Source organism: Carya illinoinensis, chromosome 11 (genome assembly GCF_018687715.1).
Source record: "Carya illinoinensis cultivar Pawnee chromosome 11, C.illinoinensisPawnee_v1, whole genome shotgun sequence".
NCBI lineage: Eukaryota > Viridiplantae > Streptophyta > Magnoliopsida > Fagales > Juglandaceae > Carya > Carya illinoinensis.
Genome location: NC_056762.1, coordinates 9162223 through 9180698, shown reverse-complemented (window position 1 = coordinate 9180698; position 18476 = coordinate 9162223). Strand labels below are relative to the sequence as shown.

At 35.0% G+C, this 18476-nt stretch overlaps 1 protein-coding gene across 1 annotated transcript; it reads right to left on the bottom strand.

Annotated features, from left to right (window-relative positions):
• Positions 1-13198: 13198 nt before the first annotated feature.
• LOC122281779 (probable LRR receptor-like serine/threonine-protein kinase At1g74360) lies at positions 13199-17759 on the bottom strand. Its single transcript, XM_043093548.1, has 2 exons — positions 17009-17759; positions 13199-16634 (listed from the first exon to the last, which is right to left on the bottom strand). Exons 1-2 carry the CDS (start codon positions 17070-17072, stop codon positions 13369-13371), a joined length of 3330 nt encoding a protein of 1109 aa, XP_042949482.1. The 5' UTR covers positions 17073-17759; the 3' UTR covers positions 13199-13368.
• Positions 17760-18476: the final 717 nt, after the last annotated feature.

The window sequence follows — 18476 nt, the reverse complement described above, 5'->3', positions numbered from 1 at the left end:
ATGTATGTTATCATATATGTCATGCCATGCCAAGTTATCATGTAATTGTCTATTATACAGAATTTATTCTGTCATCAATTTTTATCTGTTACACAATATATTCTGTCATGTATTACTATACATTACAAATATGTCATGCTAAATATGTTGTTTGTTATATGTTATGCCATGTTACGAAATGTTACTATCTTAAGTTGGTTATGTATTTCAAATTATGTTCAAGTCACGTTATGTTATGTCAGGGCTTCAGTCCTTTCATATTCCAGTCACGTTTCATCTTGAGTATATTCAGTTTATGTAGAATACATGGGGCCACAACAACTGTGGAATATGTATTTAACTGCATAGTGATGTATAAAATACATGGGGCCACAACAACTGTGGAGTATGTATTTACACATAGAATACATGGGGCCACAACAACTGTGGAGTATGTATTTTTAATGTTAAGTCAAGTTTGTGTAGAATACATGGGGCCACAACAACTGTGGAGTATGTATTTTTCATGTTAATTCAAGTTTCAGAGCAAGTTCATGCTAAGTCAAGTTTCAGATCAAGTTCATGTCAAGTCAAGTTCAGTTCATGATTCAATTTAAGCTATGTCAATTATGCTATGTTGTACGCTAAGTTATGCTTTAATTACTTATAAATTTGATTATGCATTTATGCTTTTACTGGCATACATGCATCATTAGTCTGTATGGAAGTTTTTTTTAACTTGCTGAGATTTGTAATCAAATCTCACTGTGGTATTCCCAACTACCATTCCCCCCGAATGGTAGATCTTGTTACAGGACCTGAAGGAGGATCAGGAGCTGACCAACTAGACACAGTCGACTGAACGACGGTGCGTCGTTAATGTTAATATAGTAGTTAAATTACTACTTGTACGATGGAGTTGCATCTCTAGTACTTTTGGATCATAACTATTTTGGAATAATGCTGTGATCTTAGTTATTCAATGGATCTTTATGTATGAAGTATGTTTTAAGTATTGAAATATTTTCAGTTTGGTGCATAGTATTGCTAAAGAAAAAAATTATCCGCTGCGAATATTGCATAATGTTAGATGCATGTTAGGATTATTGCATCTTATATATCATGAACGGGGGCAGGTAACCTTGTGTTGCATGTCTCGACGCTTCAAATGTCCGTCCGATCCCAAACGGAATTTGGGGGCGTCACAATAACTAAAATACACAAAGCCCAAAAGAAATACTTGGGTTTCATAGGACCGAACCGAAAATCATGTTGGTTGGTCTCGGTTTACGCTGTAGGAGAAACTCAATTTTCAGTCCGATCGCAAGGTATGGTTTTTTTAGATCAGACCAGACCGAATCAGACTGAAATATCTATATATAAAATTTTTAAATATATATAATATTTTTTATATAGTGGTTGTATAAGTTAATTATATAATTTTCATCTAATCTATCACCATTGATCATATAAAATGTAAAACAATATATGCTATCAACTAAAGTATATATAATATATGTTATTATATGTAGATACATATTTATTATTTACACCTAATCAAAGTTATTAGATAATTATTTTTAAGATACCTAAGTCACAAGTAAGCATGAATAATCTATGGCAATAAATTATTTAATATTCATTGACTATATTTAAAATGTTAGGATTTTAATATAGTCCATTATGAATACTAAAGTAATAAGTTAGTGACTATTAACATCATAAATATAATTATAACTAATTATTTTCTTAATGAGTTAATTACATAACTTGCATTAAAGAGCTCATTTAATTTTAATTTTATTAATTTAATTAATTTTTTATATTAATTTATCTTTTAAATAAAGAAAAGAGGAAAAAAAATGTTCATAGCACCGAATTGGACCGATTAGACTAACCGAACCAATAGCTAATGGTCTGGTCTTGTAAAAAGTGTGGACTAAAATTTTTGATTTATGACCGGACCAGACTAGTTACACTCAATCTATTTCCAATAATTAGTTGTATATCTTGCAATCTCAAACATGTACTTAGAAGTGCATCAACAGTGTAAAAAAAATGAAAAATTCTATTAATCATCTCTACACCATACACCTGTTTTTATTTTTTATCTTTTAATATTTTTTTCCTTAGCAAGTGTATGGTATAGAGATGATAAGTAGAAGAATTCAAAAAAGAAAAATATAGATAGAATGATCTAAAGCTCATGTGCTCCATTTAAGAGGTTTGAATAGATTAGAAGATTTATTTTTTTCCAAAATCTAAATGAATTTTTTCTATTTGGAATTTCCAGGCTTTTTTTGAACATTATGGCTGAAGTTATGCACCCCCTTTACATTTTTCATTACATATTGATGTTCAAATTTCTTACGATCGAACTAAGCATTTCCCATATCAAAGAATCTCAAATAATTTGGGAAAAACTAGTAGATATGTGATTACAAGTAGAAGTACTGTTAGGTCTTCATGATATAAATCTTACATAAGAAAGTTTACTGCATGCTGATGTTTAATTTAATCTAACTGTAAGCTTTTTATCGTACAAGATTTATGTGTAAATAAAACATTTCTATGTTAGAAACGAAGAATGCAAACATTTGTTCTTAAGTTTGGGGCAGGGTCTTAAGCTAAAACGGATGGAAAAGATTCATTGATTAGAGAACTTGAAAGAGAAACATTCAAACATGGCGACTGAAATCAGGATAGGACTCGAGTGAGAGCAGGGTACTAGTAATAAATATTGGTTGCTTCTGAGGAGAATTTGGTCATTTGGAACGACTATGTAGGGGTCTTGTGGTCATTTCATTGAACATAAATTATTCGAAAGTTTAGTTGCCCACTCTTTCCACATTTCACATGTTTTTCTTGTTTAATTAATCTTATGGTTAATTACCTAAAAACAAATTCTGAATTTAGTTCTTTCTTTTCTTTTCTTTTTTTAAGATCTACTTCCAATGGTTTTTGTATTTTGTTCTTTAAAACATATTATCAAAACTCAATTTTTCTATTTTAGCTACAGACGACTTTTACAATACATCGTATATCGACACATCTATTGTTTATCTATATCATTTAAATATTTTTTTTTAATTTATTCTTCCTTTATTCATATTAAATATTTTTCTAACTACTATTAAATTTATAATATTCTCATATCTTTCAATATTTCACTTATATTAATGTGAAACAATATTTTCCAGTTGCCAAAACGACATCAATAGTCCAATAAAAAATTAAAAAAAAAATAAAGATGGAAAAAATTAATTCATCCTTTTTTTTTTAATTTTTATCCTTTTATTATGTTTTGAAAAACATTTTACATGACTGTTTTTATTTTTATCAAAATAAGATTTTCTAATAATATTATAATGTTTTCACGTTTTACAAATGAAAGTGTAAAGGTAAGAAATATAAAGAAATATTAGGAAAAAAGAAATAACTAATAAAAAATGTTTACATAGATGAATAATGCACGTCAAAGAGAAATACTTTAACTCATATGTATTTTACGTTGATTTTACATAATCCAATATAAGCCTTATTTTGACATATTATTCTGTATTTTACAGAAAATTACATAATAGAAAAGCCGAAAGAGTGCTCTTTAGAGATTGTATTATTATCTTCATGTTTCACTAGTTTCCAATTTTATCATTTCCCTCCATAGTTACTAAGTTAGTAACTATTAACACCATATATATAATTATAATTAGTTATTTTCTTAATGAGTCTGTTACATAATCCGTATTAAAGAGTTCATTTAATTTTATTTTCACTAATTTAATTAATTAATTTTTTATATTAATTTATCTTCCAAAAAAAAGAAAAGAGGAAAAAAATGTTTATGGCACCAAATCAAATTGACCGAACCGATAGCTAATGGTCTAGTCCAATAAAAAGGGTGAAACAAAATTTTTGATCTGTGACCGGATTAGACCGATTACATTCCTAGTCTATTCCCAACAATTAGTTGTATCTCTTGCAATCTCAAACATTTACTTAAAAGTGCATCGACACTGTAAAAAAAATAAAAATTTTATTCATCATCTTTATATCATACACCTGCTTTTATTTTTTATCTTTTTCCTTAGTAGGTGTGTGATGTAAAGATAATGAGTAAAGAAATTTTAAAAAAATATAGATGGAACGATCTAAAGCTCATGTGCTATTTATGAGGATTGAATAAGTTAGAAGATTTTTTTTTTTTTTTTTCAAAATCTTAATGAATTCTTTCTATTTGGAATTTTCGGACTTTTTTTGAACAATTATGCACCACCTTTACATTCTTCATTACATATTGATGTTCAAATTTATTAAGATCGAACTAAGAATTTCCCATATCAAATAGTCTTAAATAATCTGGAAAAAACTAGTAGATGTGTGATTAAAAATAGAAGTACTGTTAGGTCTATATGATATAAATCTTACACAAGAAATTTTACACCAGGAGTGGGCAGCAGGAGCTCGTACCCCATTGCCCTGCTCTCGTTTGCCTCACCTTGGTCACGGGTGGGATGACTCCAGTGAGGCCCACCTCACTGCCCGCTCTGCTTCACGTATATAAAAAAATATTTTTTATATTATATATATATTGTGTATATATATTGTAAATATATTGTATATTTTTTTATATATATATTTATTAAAGATTTAAAATTATATTCAAGTTATTGGATAACCTCCTAGGCCATATTTAAGCAATGTGGGACTTAGTAGAGTTGACCTTGACCTTAAGTATGACTATTGTATTACCTTAACCTTCTATATAAAGTTTAGCCTAAGATGCAAAGACAATTCAGAATATAACTCTAATGAATTTAAATTTTTTTGTTAAAATTATTTTTTTTAAACTCAATGAGTTGGCCTAAGCGGGGGTGGAGTAGATGGCTTTTTGACCCCGCCCCCGTGAGGGTTAAAAAGCCATCCCCTGTTAAATATTTTTAACATGAACATTAATAAACGGATCTTCGATTTCATATGATCTACAATAATAAACAGTAATAAATAAATGCATACCTTTCTCCATCAGTTTAATGAAGAATGAAATCTGGCTATGAGAGAAGGATCACTCTAGCAACTTCGCCTCACAAGTGTCTCACGATGGCAAAAGGCACTCTAATGTTGTAGGTGAGAACCCTTTAATCCCTCAGTGCTATTTATAGATTTCTGACCATCAAGAAATCTAAGAGTTTGTATCTGACTATAATTAGAGATAAAGTTTTAATCTTATCTCTTAGGATTTTTCTTATCCCGTTATCACTCATCTTTAATCTGATAGATTTGAGCTATTTCAAATTCTATTAAGATGGGTGTGTGGGACATAGAGTTTAAATAAAACTCTTACATTCTCCCACTTGGCCCATACGCCCATAAAATAATATTTTCCATTCATGGGTTTATTACAGGAAATTAACCATACTGCGCAAATTCATTTCTTGAAACTTTCATAGCTCAAAGTACGTTACATGAGTTCTATAATATCAATATTAAATCAACTACTGATGCGAGTCATGGCAGTCATTTGTTATATAATCAACATATTCCCTTCCATGTACCACAACACCAACAACCAATTTTACATGATCCTTAATTGGGATAATTAAGGCTAATATCGTAATGCCTTGGGTTCCAATTCATGTCTGTTGCAGACATTATCTTGTCATCATTCTTCCAAACCATTCAATGTATAAAGAGATGGAAAAACAAGAAAACAGAAACAAAACAACCATAATAGATATCATTAAGTGTCCAAAATAAAATAAAACATCTACGAGCTCAATAACATGTTTACATCATAAGACCCATTTTGTCAACATGCTCTTTAAATTGCTTCGCTACTAGACCCTTTGTTAATAGGTCTGCTATCATAAGCGTAATACTAATATATTTTATGGATACTGTCTATTTCTGTACTTCCTCCTTGACACTTAGGTATTTGAGCTCCATGTGTTTAGCACCTTTAGAATACCTATCATTTTTGGAGAAAAAAACTACAGAGGAATTATCACAATAAATTCTCAGCGGCCTTTCTATAGAGTCAACAACTCCAAACCCTAAGATAAAGTTCCTCAACCATAAACCATGCACTGTGGCCTCAAAGCATGCCACAAACTCAGCCTCCATTGTTGATGAAGCAGTGATAGTTTGCTTCATACTTTTCCATGAGATCGCTCCATCGGCTAGTAGGAAAACATATCCAGAAGTAGATTTCCTACTATCAGAACAACCGGCAAAATCAGAGTCTGAGTATCCAGTTATCTCTAAGTTGTCAGTTCTCCTAAAGGTAAGTTGGTAATCCTTAGTTCCTTGCAGATATCGCAATACCCTCTTTGCTGCTTTCCAATGAGACATCCCTGGGTTACTCTGGTAACGCCCAAGCATGCCAACTGCAAAACTAATGTTTGGCCTCGTGCAAATCTGTGCATATATCAAGCTCCCCACAACCGAAGCATAGGGGATTTTTGCCATCTCTTTATGCTCCCACTCAGTTTTAGGACATTGTGATAGGCTAAACTTATCACCTTTTGATATCGGAGTATCAAGTGATGAGCAACTTTTCATGCCAAATCTCTCAAGAACTCTTTTTATGTCATTTTTCTGAGACAATCCCAATAGTCCTTGTTTTCGATCCCGGAGGATTTCAATTCCGATCACAAAGGATGCCTCACCCATATCTTTCATTTCAAAGTTCTTAGATAGAAAACCCTTGGTTTCATAAAGTAAGCCAAGATCACTACTAGCCAACAAGATATCATCAACATACAGGATCAAAAATATAAACTTGCTCCCACTGACCTTTAGGTATATACATCGATCAACGATATTTTCTTTAAATCCAAAGGCAGTAATGGTATCATTGAACTTTAAATACCATTGTCGAGAAGCTTGCTTAAGCCTGTATATTGATTTCTTAAGCCTACATACTAGGTGATCTTTGCCCTTTTCTGAGTAGCCCTTTGGCTGCTCCATGTAGACCACTTCATCCAAACTTCCATTTATAAAAGCTGTTTTCACATCCATCTGGTGTAACTCTAAATCAAAATGAGCCACCAATGCCATAATGATTCTGAAAGAGTCCTTTTTAGATACTGGAGAAGAGGTCTCTTTGTAATCAATGCCTTCTTTTTGGGTGAAGCCCTTAGCAACAAGTCTGGCTTTATGTTGTTCGACGTTGCCTTTAGAGTCGCGTTTGGTCTTAAAGACCCATTTACACCTGACTCTTTTACACCCTTTAGGCAACTCAACGAGATCCCAAACTTGATTTTGATCCATGGATTTCAACTCTTCTTTCATGGCATCGATCCATTTACTAGAATCACATCTCTCTATAGCTTGTGAAAATGTTAGTGGATCTTCACTTGTCCCAATGTCAAATTCAGATTCTTGGACATATACCACATAGTCTGTTGAAATAGCAGGTCTCCGAACTCTCTGAGATCTGCGTAAGACTATCTGTTCTGGTAACTCCGAACTTGGTTCATCAGTGATATTATCATTTTGAGATGGGTGATCATTTTCTTGTTCCAATGTATCATTGTGATGATCAATTAGAGGAACTATTATCTTTTCTGAGGATGTAGGTATGGGAACATCTACTCGTACTTCCTCAATGATCACATCTCTAGGTTCTATTTTTCCACTGATTTCGCCAAGTTCAATGAATTTGGCATTTCCTGTTTCCACTATTCTCGGACTGTGATTAGGACAGTAAAACCTATACCCTTTGAATCTCTCTGGGTAGCCAATAAAGTACCCACTTACTGTTCTAGGATCCAATTTCTTTTCATGTGGGTTGTAAAGTCTTGCTTCTGCTGGGCAACCCCAAACATGCATGTGTCTTCAACTTGGTGTCCTACCAGTCAATAGCTCGAAAGGAGTTTTTGGAACTGACTTACTAGGAACCCGATTTAAGATATAAGTTGCCGTCTTAATGGCTTCACCCTACAATGATTTGGGTAAAGTAGAATTACTTACCATACTTCTGACCATATCCAATAAAGTCCGATTACGCCTTTCAGCAACACCGTTCTGCTGTGGCGTCCCTGGCATCGTGTACTGTGCAACAATGCCACGTTGTTTAAGAAGTTTGGTGAATGGGCCAGGGTTACGACCCAATTCGTCATACTTTCCATAGTATTTTCCACCTCGATCCGATCTGATGATTTTCACCTTTCTATCTAACTGCCTTTCCACCTCCATGAGAAATACCTCAAGTATTGAAACAGCTTGAGATTTCTCATGTAGCAGATAGATATATCCAAACCGTGAAAAATCATCTATAAAGGTGATAAAATACTTTTCTCCACCAAAACATTCATTAGATAATGGTCCATATATATCTGTGTGAATTATTTAAAAAAGCTCTTTACTTCTTGTGGCACCTTTCTCAGTATGTTTGGTTTGCTTTCTTTTAATGCAATCCACGCATACTTCAAGATTAGTAAAATCTAAATGCGGAAGTATCCCTTCTTTTACTAATCTCTCTAACCTTTCTTTGGAGATGTGCCCCAATCTCTTATGCCACAAGTCATAAGAATGTTCATTCATCATGTTTCTTTTAATTCCAATACACATTTCATGGTTATGAATATAGGTATTATGAATAAATGTATTATCGAGACAAAGTCGATAAAGACCATTGGAAAGAAACCCATAACCAATAGATAAAGAGTCTCTGAACAAATTGAAACTACCGTTGTGAAATGAAAAGGAATAACCATCAGAGTCCAGTCTAGAAAGAGAAATTAAATTACGCCTCACAGAAGGCACAAAAACTGTGTTATGAAGGTCTAAACAATGACCAGTACTCAAAACTAAACGAAAAGTCTCTATGGCCAAAACTTCAGCCTTATTCTCATTTCCCATAAAAATGAATCGCTCACTGGGGTTTGGTGTTTGGCTTGTAAGGTATCCCTGCATGGTTATAGAAACATGAACATTAGCACCTGAATCTAACCACCAAGAATTAGTAGAAATATTTACAAGGTTTGATTCAAAACATACAAGGGCAAGAGGCTTACCCTTCTTTTCAAACCAAGCCTTACGTTTTGGATACTTAGATTTCATGTGTCCATTTTTTCCACACCAGTAGCATTTGGTACTACTATGTTGAACCTGATTAACATTTCCAGGCTCCTTTCCTCTTGGTGGTCTAATTCGTTTCATTTTACTATAATGGTGCTTTTTCTTTCCAGTTTCTTTGGTCACAAAATTAGCAGAGTAATGCCCTTGTTGTTTCAGTTTTACTTCCTCCTGAATTACCGTACTTGCCAGCTCATTCACATTCCATTTATCCTTAATGGAATTATAATGCATCTGGAATGGACCATACTGAGGTGGCAATGAGTTCAAAAAAAACTGAACAATAAAGGACTCCTCTACTTTCATTCCCAGGGTTTGTAATCTGGCGGCAATATTTGTCATTTCAAGGATATGCTCTTGCATTCCTTTGGCTCCATCATATTTCATGGTGGTAAGTCTATCCATCAGTGTTCCTGCTAAGGACTTATCTGCAGACTTAAATCGCTCCTCAGTATTTTTCAAAAAACTTTGGGCATCATCAACACTAGGGAGTGAATTTTTAATATTTTCAGATATGGTCATTTTCATGAACATTAAACTCAGCCTGTTTGATCTCTCCCACTGTTTGAATGACTCTTTCTCATCCTTATTACTCTCTTTAGTGAGGGGTGGGGGTTTTGGACTTGTAAGGGATGAGTCCAGGTCAAGGACCCCTAAGGTGAATCTGACTCGCTCAACCTACTCAGAAAAATTAGAGCCATTCAAAACAGGAACTAATGAAGTTTGTGAATGTAATGATGTCGGTACATTTACTGTAAGAAAATATTCGTCACATAATGCTTTGAGTTAGACACTTATAAAAAATAATCAGAATTTAAATAATTATGGATGAGCTAGTAGTGTCATCAAAATCCTCTTTTGGGAGTAGATCTTAATACACAAAATATTCTCACCAATATTAAATTCTGTGGATGAACTAAGTGTATCATCAAAATTCTCCTTTGGGAGTAAACTCTGACATACAAATTGTTCCCTCAAACTTTTCTTTTGATGGATGAACTAGTAGTGTCATCAAAACCCTCCTTTGGGAGTAGATCTTGACACACAAAATTGTTCACTTTATCATATCCACCTTACTATGAAATTTAATGATTGTTCACCAAAATTGAAGAAAATCTTGTACCTTTGGGCAACCAAGTTTTTCTTTAATTTTAATGAAAATCATTTGTCCATATTGGATAAATAATTATATATAGCATGATAATAAGAGCCAATTCATACATGTATTTTATGTATGTAATAATAATATGCACATGACATTTAATAAAATTTAATACATGTATTTAACAATAATAACATGCATATAAATTTATCAATAATAAAATTTCATACATGTAAATAACAATAATAACATGTATATATAAATAAATAAAATTCGGACTCTTTTTTTTTTTTTTTTAATCTGACCGGTCTGGTCCGAGTCTGAACCGGACCGGTTCAGCAGGGCTGAGACTCGGATAAGTTCACTGATCAGACTCCTGTTGGGTCTGGGCCATAACCCATTGCACAGCCCTCATAAACATTCACTTTCGTCGGGCCAGAACTTAGGGTCCAATTATTTTACCCATCTGCTAATGATTTCTAAACAAATTAAAACAAATTGGATTGGGCAAGGCCCACAGCCCAAGCCCAAACCCATTACACACTAAATGAAAACCTATCAATAAATCTTGTTCTTCTTCCTCAGGAAAGAACCAGCGCCGCACTTCAACAAGCACGCAGCACTTCAACCGATCTTCCCTTAACAAGCACGCGGCACTTCAAGGGTCACAGCAACTCATGGTGGTCTTCGCTGGCGAGGAAGAGAACGGCAAGGTAGCCCCAACCGCCGCCGAGGTCCACCCTCTCCATTTTTTTTTTTTTAAACATGGAACCACCTCGACAGTGGGCTTTGGAGCCCTCTGCCGCCGTTACAGAAACGCTGACAAGGAGGAGCTCAACCTCCTCCTGGCGCTTGACCTCCCGCAGCCGGTGAGAGCCACGGCCACCACACATTTAGTGGTAAAACTAGACCCAGTGTTCTATATCTTTTTTTATTTTATTTTATTTTATTTATTTATTTATTTTTTTAATAAACCCGAAAACAATATCATTCGGTTTAATCATAGAACAGATTCGAGTTTCTAAAATTGGAACAATTTCATATACAGAAATTCACATATACAACTATCTATATATTTCATATAGAGATTATGAATATCACTGTGATAATATTACACAGAATAAAAAAAAAATATAATTTTATGCATGTGTGGCGTTGATGCATAATATCGGTAGAGCAATATATATATTTATCTGAAAGAAATATTAAAATAATATACAACATGTGTAATATTATATTGAGATCATAAAAAATCTATAACCTGGCTCTGATACCATATGTTAAATATTTTTTACATGAACATCAATAAATGGATCTTCGATTTCATATGATCTACAATAATAAACAGTAATAAATAAATGCGTACCTTTCTCCATCAGTTTGATGAAAAATTAAATCTGGCTATGAGAGAATGATCACTCTAGCAACTTCGTCTCACAAGTGTCTCACGATGGCAAAAGACACTCTAATGTTGTCGGTGAGAACCCTTTAATCTCTCAGTATTATTTATAGATTTCTGACCATCAAGAAATCTAAGAGTTTGTATCTGACTATAATTAGAGATAGAGTTTTAATCTTATCTCTTAGAATTTTTTTTATCTCGTTATCACTCATCTTTAATTTGATAGATTTGAACTATTTCAAATTCTATTAAGATGGGTGTGCGGGACATAGAGTTTAAATAAAACTCTTACATCTCCCACCTAGTGTGGGGCGGGGTGTGGGGAAGGGTCCCCCTACCCTGCACCATACGGGTAGCACACCTAGTTTATATGTTGATGTTGTTTAATGTAATCTAATCGTAAGCTTTTTATCGTACAAGATTTATGTGTAAATCAAACATTTCTATGTTAGAAACGAAAAATGCAAACATTTATGCTCAAGTTTGGCGCAGGGTCTTGAGCTAAAACGGATAGAAAAAATTCATTGATTGGAGAACTTGAAAGAGAAACATAGCGACTGAAATCAGGATAGGACTCGAGTGAGAGTAGGGTAATAGTAATAATATTGGTTGCTTCTGAGGAGAATTTGGTCATTTGGAATGACTATGTAGGGGTCTTGTGGTCATTTTATTGAAAATAAATTATTCGAAAGTTTAGTTGCCCATTCTTTCCACATTTCACATGTTTTCCTTGTTTGAATTTTTTGGTAATTAATTACCAAAATAAATTTCTGAATTTAGTCCTTTCTCTTTTTGATTTTATAATTTTTTTAATAAGAACACTTCTAATAGTTTTTGTATTTTGTTCTTTAAAATATATCATCAAAACTCAATTTTTCTATTTTAGTTGATGATTTTTACAATACACCATACATCGACTTATTATTATTTATCTATATCATTTAAATATATATATTTATTTATTTATTCTTCCTTTATTCATATTAAATATTTTTCTAACTACTATTAAATTTATAATATTTTCATATCTTTCAATATTTCACTTATATTAATGTGAACACAATATTTTCCAGTTGCCAAAACAACATCAATAGTCCAATAAAAAATTAAAAAGAAAATAAAGATGGAAAATAAAAAATTACATTACTGATAAAGTTGATAAATCTGATTAGTCAAAATCATGGGACAGCACCAAGATGTATACCTTTAGGAAAATACATAAGATGGTTTGCACTGCCACTAGGCCCAAAATATTAGTTGAACGGCCCATTTAGTCAAGTTGTGGGTTTCTTCCCAATGTCAATTTTTGTGAGTGTATTCTTTCATATTGGCTATGCTTTCCACTTTGGTGGCGTAGAGTGCTTGGTTTTGGTTTCCGTAGAGACTCTAGTGAGATCGAAAACACCTTTTACTTTCTGGGGAACAAATATTAGTTCTTTTTTCTTTTCTTTTCTCCCAAACAAAAAGGAAACAAGAAAGTTTGGTCCCTACAAAACTTCTTTTAAAAGTTCCAACTCACATTCTTTTAAAACTTCTTTTTCCTGTTCCAATTCTATTTTATTTATTTTCAAAGTGGATGATTTTTTGATCTGGGATTAGCTAACCCAAGAATTTTCTGGGAAATAGACAAAAACTGAGCTCAGATTGCAGAACCAAATTGTGATTCTTCAACAGAATGAATGATCAATATCTGTGTACAAAAAGAATTTTGAAGAAGTAAAGAAAAAAAATGTGTATTATATGTATGTAGACTGTGTAAACATCCTAGAATTGTGAAAACTTGCTCTAAAAAAACCTGGATTTTTTAGGCCACAAATGACAAGGAGGGAGGATAGGGGCCAGAATTGAATTCATCCCTAGTACTGGATATCTTGATCAACATAGCCAGTACCTCCTTCATGTTTGGTCTAGCCTGTGGTGACTCAGCCGTGCACTTCACTCCAATCTGAAGTAGCTCACACATCTCTTCCGCTCCCTCCGCCAACCCGGACCCCAAAAGCACAACTGGAATCACTGATCTACTTAACCCATGTTGCCCAATTCCCATCACCCGTCTTGCCCATTCGACTAGACTCTCTTCCCCTCCATCCACAGCCCTCCTCCCAGTAGCCAGCTCCATTGACAGCACCCCAAAACTGTACACATCACCTTTGGTAGTGGCATGCCATGTCTGCCCATATTCTGGTGCAACATAGCCAATTGTCCCAGCTACCACCGTGCTCACATGGCTATCCCCAGCATCAACAAACCTAGCTAGACCAAAGTCCGTGACTCTTGCTTTCCCATCCTTGTCAAGCAGGACATTACTGGCCTTCACATCCCTGTGCACGATGGAAGGGAAACACTCGTGGTGTAGAAACACTAGTGCTCGAGCTACATCAATGGCCACTTCAACTCTCCTCCTCCATGTCAGCTTCATTCTGTCTGTTACAAGATCCTCCAAGCTTCCACCTTCCATGTACTCATAAACCAGAATTTTCTGTGAGCCATCCAGACACCACCCATAAAGTGTCACGAGGTTTGGATGTGGCCAACCAAAGCCATTCCCACTCAGAACCTCCATTTCAGCTCGGAATTCCCTTTCACCCTCTTTTCCTTCTCTTTGAAGCTTCTTTACTGCAACTTCTCTCCCGTCAGGCAATAAACCTCGATAAACTGTGCCAAATCCCCCCTTCCCAATAATCCTCTTCTCCGAAAAGTTTCCAGTAGCTTTTAAAATGTCGGCATGTGTGAAAGCGGTTTTGTCTAGGCGGATGACCTTAACGGTGTCCGACAACCAAGGTGATGAACAGCTAGAACTTGATGCAAAATCATGCCTGTATTTTATTTCCTCTAAAAGATACCCTGGTGATTCTGATGGGCTTTTCACCAATGAGCAGACTATGAGTGACGATGCCCCAAATATTAGGAAAGCCAGTATCAGAGTTAGGAACCCCAAATTTGCCAACTTTGTAGGCCTCTTGGGCCTCCCATCCTTTCTCTCAGGAGACATGGCTGTATGATTTTTCATAAAATCTGGAAGTTGCAAGAGGGGGTCACCGAGATAGGACTCCTTCTCCAAAGTTGCTAATTGCCCAGTTGATGGAATTGTGCCAGAGATAAATGGATTGTAGGAGATGTTGAACTTGTTCAGGTTAGTTAACTTGCCCAAGCTCGCCGGGAAAGTGCCAGAGAAATTATTGAAAGACAAATCCAATTTTTGCAGGCATGTAATGTCACTGATTTCCGTAGGAATTTCACCAGAAAGCTTGTTCCTGGAGACGTTCAAGACTACAAGAGGCATCTGTCCAATCTGAGGAGGTAGTTTTCCATAGAGCTCATTGATGCCCAGATGCAACATACTGAAATTCCGCATCTTGCCTATATCCTCTGGGATCTCACCTGAAAGACGATTCCCACTTAGTTGAACATAACCGGAGATTTGTAAGGTCTGGACTGATGAACCGGGTGCACATATCTGGAAAAGGCCATTTCCTTGAAGTAACCTATCCCATATGCTTCTGCAATTCTTCCTTGTGAGTAGGGCATACACAAAACTGAAAGGAGGGTAGTCTGCTGGAATCCACCTTTTCATTGCCAAACACTCTCCTGATCCTGCAATAATCCGTTCACTTTCCCGTTTATTCGATTCGAAAGTAGGCGTGGGGTTGCTACCGATTTTCGTCAATTCCAGCGGTATTTTCCCGGAAAGCTGGTTGTTGGCAAGATTTAACCATAACAAGCTTGTGCAATTTCCCAACTCAGGCGGAATTTCACCTGTTAGTGAATTGTTAGCTAGCATCAACCATAAGAGTGAGCTCAGCTTTCCAAGAGTGGGAGGAATTGATCCAGTTAGATTGTTAAAAGAAAGGTCGAGGGCTTGTAGATTTGACAAGTTTCCGAATTCCGGTGGAATGGCACCCGAAAACTGGTTGTAAGCAAGGATCAAGAAATTCAAACTTGACACACGAGTAATTTCAACTGGAAGAGGACTTAAAAAGTTGTTATGGCTCAGGTCTAATCTTAAAATATTAGGTAGCTTCAGAATTCCAGACGAATTTATCCCGCCGGTGAATGAATTCCCATGCAGCAGAAGAAATTTAACCTGTATAAATTTTCCCAAATTTTCCTGTATATTATCCCGGAAATTGTTCTTGCTCAAATCCAAGAAGGCCAATTTAGTCAAATTCAGAAGCGAATCGGGGATCTTTCGGGAAAATTTGTTGGATCCCAAGTACAATGCTTCAAGACTCAAAATGGATCCCAGCTCGGCCGGTATCTGCCCTGTGAAATTGTTGTCCGACAGATTCAAGATAACCAAATTTCGACACTTTGATATTTCCCTTGGAAACTCCCCGACAAAACCATTTTCCGACAGGTCTAAAAAATGCAGGCTGCAGTTATCAATGAACATGGACGACAATACATGCCCGCTGAGTTGGTTTTCTGAGACAGAGAAGTCCAGCAGCCTCGCAAAACCATTCCATAACTCCCCAGTTAACTTGTTCGAGCTCAAATCCAAGTACTGCAACTTCGAGCATCCATCGAAGAAGCTTCCATTGATTGTGCCGGTGAAATTATTCGCCGATATATTCATCACAATCAAGTTGTCGCAACTTACCGGTATGCTCATCCGTACCTCCCCGCTAAACCTGTTGACGGACAAATCAAGCTTCTCCAAGTTGCTCAATCCGGTCAGGTTCATGAGCTCTCCGCTGAGGATGTTGTGGGACAAATTGAGATGAACGAGGTTCTGGCACCGACTCAAGTCGCTGTGGATCACTCCGCCAAGAGTGTTTCTGGAGAGGTCGAGGTGGGTGAGCTCGGTTAGCGATGAAAAGTTCCCGAATATCTCGCCGGCAATGGAGCTGTCGGAGATGTTGATGCCCGTTACCCTTGCCTCTGTGCCGTTACTATGACTGCATGTTATTCCCGCCCAATTGCATGGGGAGGCTGAAGTATCTGAGCTCCCATTGTTCCACTCCGAGTATCGTCCTCGGTTTACCTTATTGTTGTCTTCAAGAAATGATTTTAGTTGGAGAAGAACATCTCTGTCAGTGCTCAGAGAATCTCCAGAAACAAGCAGTACACCTGTAAATTAAATAATTTGATTCCAACATATTTGAGAAACATAATCATCCTCGAACAACGCGAACCCAAACGTTTTCTGTTCGGGTAATAGTTACAAGAATCAACCTTGGGGAACGTAAATTCAATAAAAAATATTCACTGAAATTAAAGAATGGAGATACCCGTGAACATTCTTTGAAGCTAAGGTTAATATGGTACTTGAGAGTTTTTTATGACATAAAAGCTCATGAATTCAGGGTAAAGAACTTGAAGTAAAACCAAATGATCAAAGCCATATATCCATGCATCTTTAAACAAGTAAATAATTTATGAATTGTCAAACGGATAAGCTGAGACAGAATCAAAGCTAAAAAAGGAAAAATCTGAATTATTACCTGAGATCAAGATTAAGAAAATGATTAACGCAGCAGACCATGAATCAGTTTCCTCATCTGACATGTTTGTTCTAGTAAACCTTCTTCTTCTTCCTCCTTTTCTTCGTCTTATTATTTGTGAAATTTACAGTGAATGATCGGCTATTAGATTCCCAGAAAACAAAACACAAAACAAAGAACAGAGACAAGAGTTCGTGGGTATTTCAGCATATGCGAAGGTGGAACATGTCGGAATGTCGTTTAAAGGCAGCTTCTGCATATAGACAAGAACAAAACAGGAAACATAGGATTCTTGGGGATCGGAGAAGCTGAGCGACCACAAGAGGGAAGGAAAATAGACAGAGAGAGAGAGAGAGAGAGAATGGAAACCACAAGAAAGAAGAGAGGCAGGTTAGCCGCCCATATTGACCCTAACGCCGGCTATGTGTTTTTTGACTCTGGACTTGTTTAGCTTGGGGCTAAAGACAGATACTTTTCTCGTGCCTCCATCTTTGATTCTAGGACTGATTTTTTCTTTCTTTCTTTCTCTGCGTTTGAGCTTTTGAATTTTGGGTTCTTGATGAACAAAATCAAAAGGTCTGAAAAATGGGAACACGGTTTTTTTAGTTGGTAATTGATGGTAACTTTGCTTTATTATTATTATTTCTTTATTGGTTTTGTGAATCCATGGGAGAGAATACTTAAAGGATAGAGAATATATATACTGTAAACTTTTGGGAAGAAAAGCTAAAGGGGGAAGCCATGGTTTTAGAATTTTGTAACACAAGATGCTCTGGGGAGACCATATATAGGGAATTGCTGCCGTCATTAAAGTTCTATTACTGATATTTATTTTATAATTTAATTTTTATATTAATTTATAAATTTATTTTCACAAGATCTCTTTATAACTATAACACTCCTTTTACGTGTGTGTATATATATTTTCCTACCAAACATAGAGTTGACCCAAATTCAAATTATAAAAAGAGATTAATGTCCCCACCTTTGAATTCTTTGCACTATATATTTAGAATTTTCTTTCTTAGAGAGAAAGTTAAATGAATTAGAATATTAACAACAGGTTTGCTGCCGTTCACCCTTCTTTTATTTTGCTTTCTTGTTTCCTCTTCTATAGCTGTCCAGCATTTGAATCTAATACTTATTATTCAAATCTCACTTTTGTTTTTTCCTTTAATTTGTTCACTTGGCGTGTAAATTATATTTTTATTATTTTTTACTTTTTATTTTGAATATTTTTAAAAAATAAAAAAATATCAATATATACGTTAATAATCAATTCTTTAACTATTAAATAAATAAAAAAATTAAATACATATGAGAGATGAAAATGAAGATACTATCATTATTATTATTATATTTTTTTTTGGCAAATCAAATATTCCTTAAAATCTAAGGAATATATTTATTCCCTTGTTTGGCCTTTTTCAAACTCGTCCACGTAAGCGGTAAAAATATTTAGAAAACT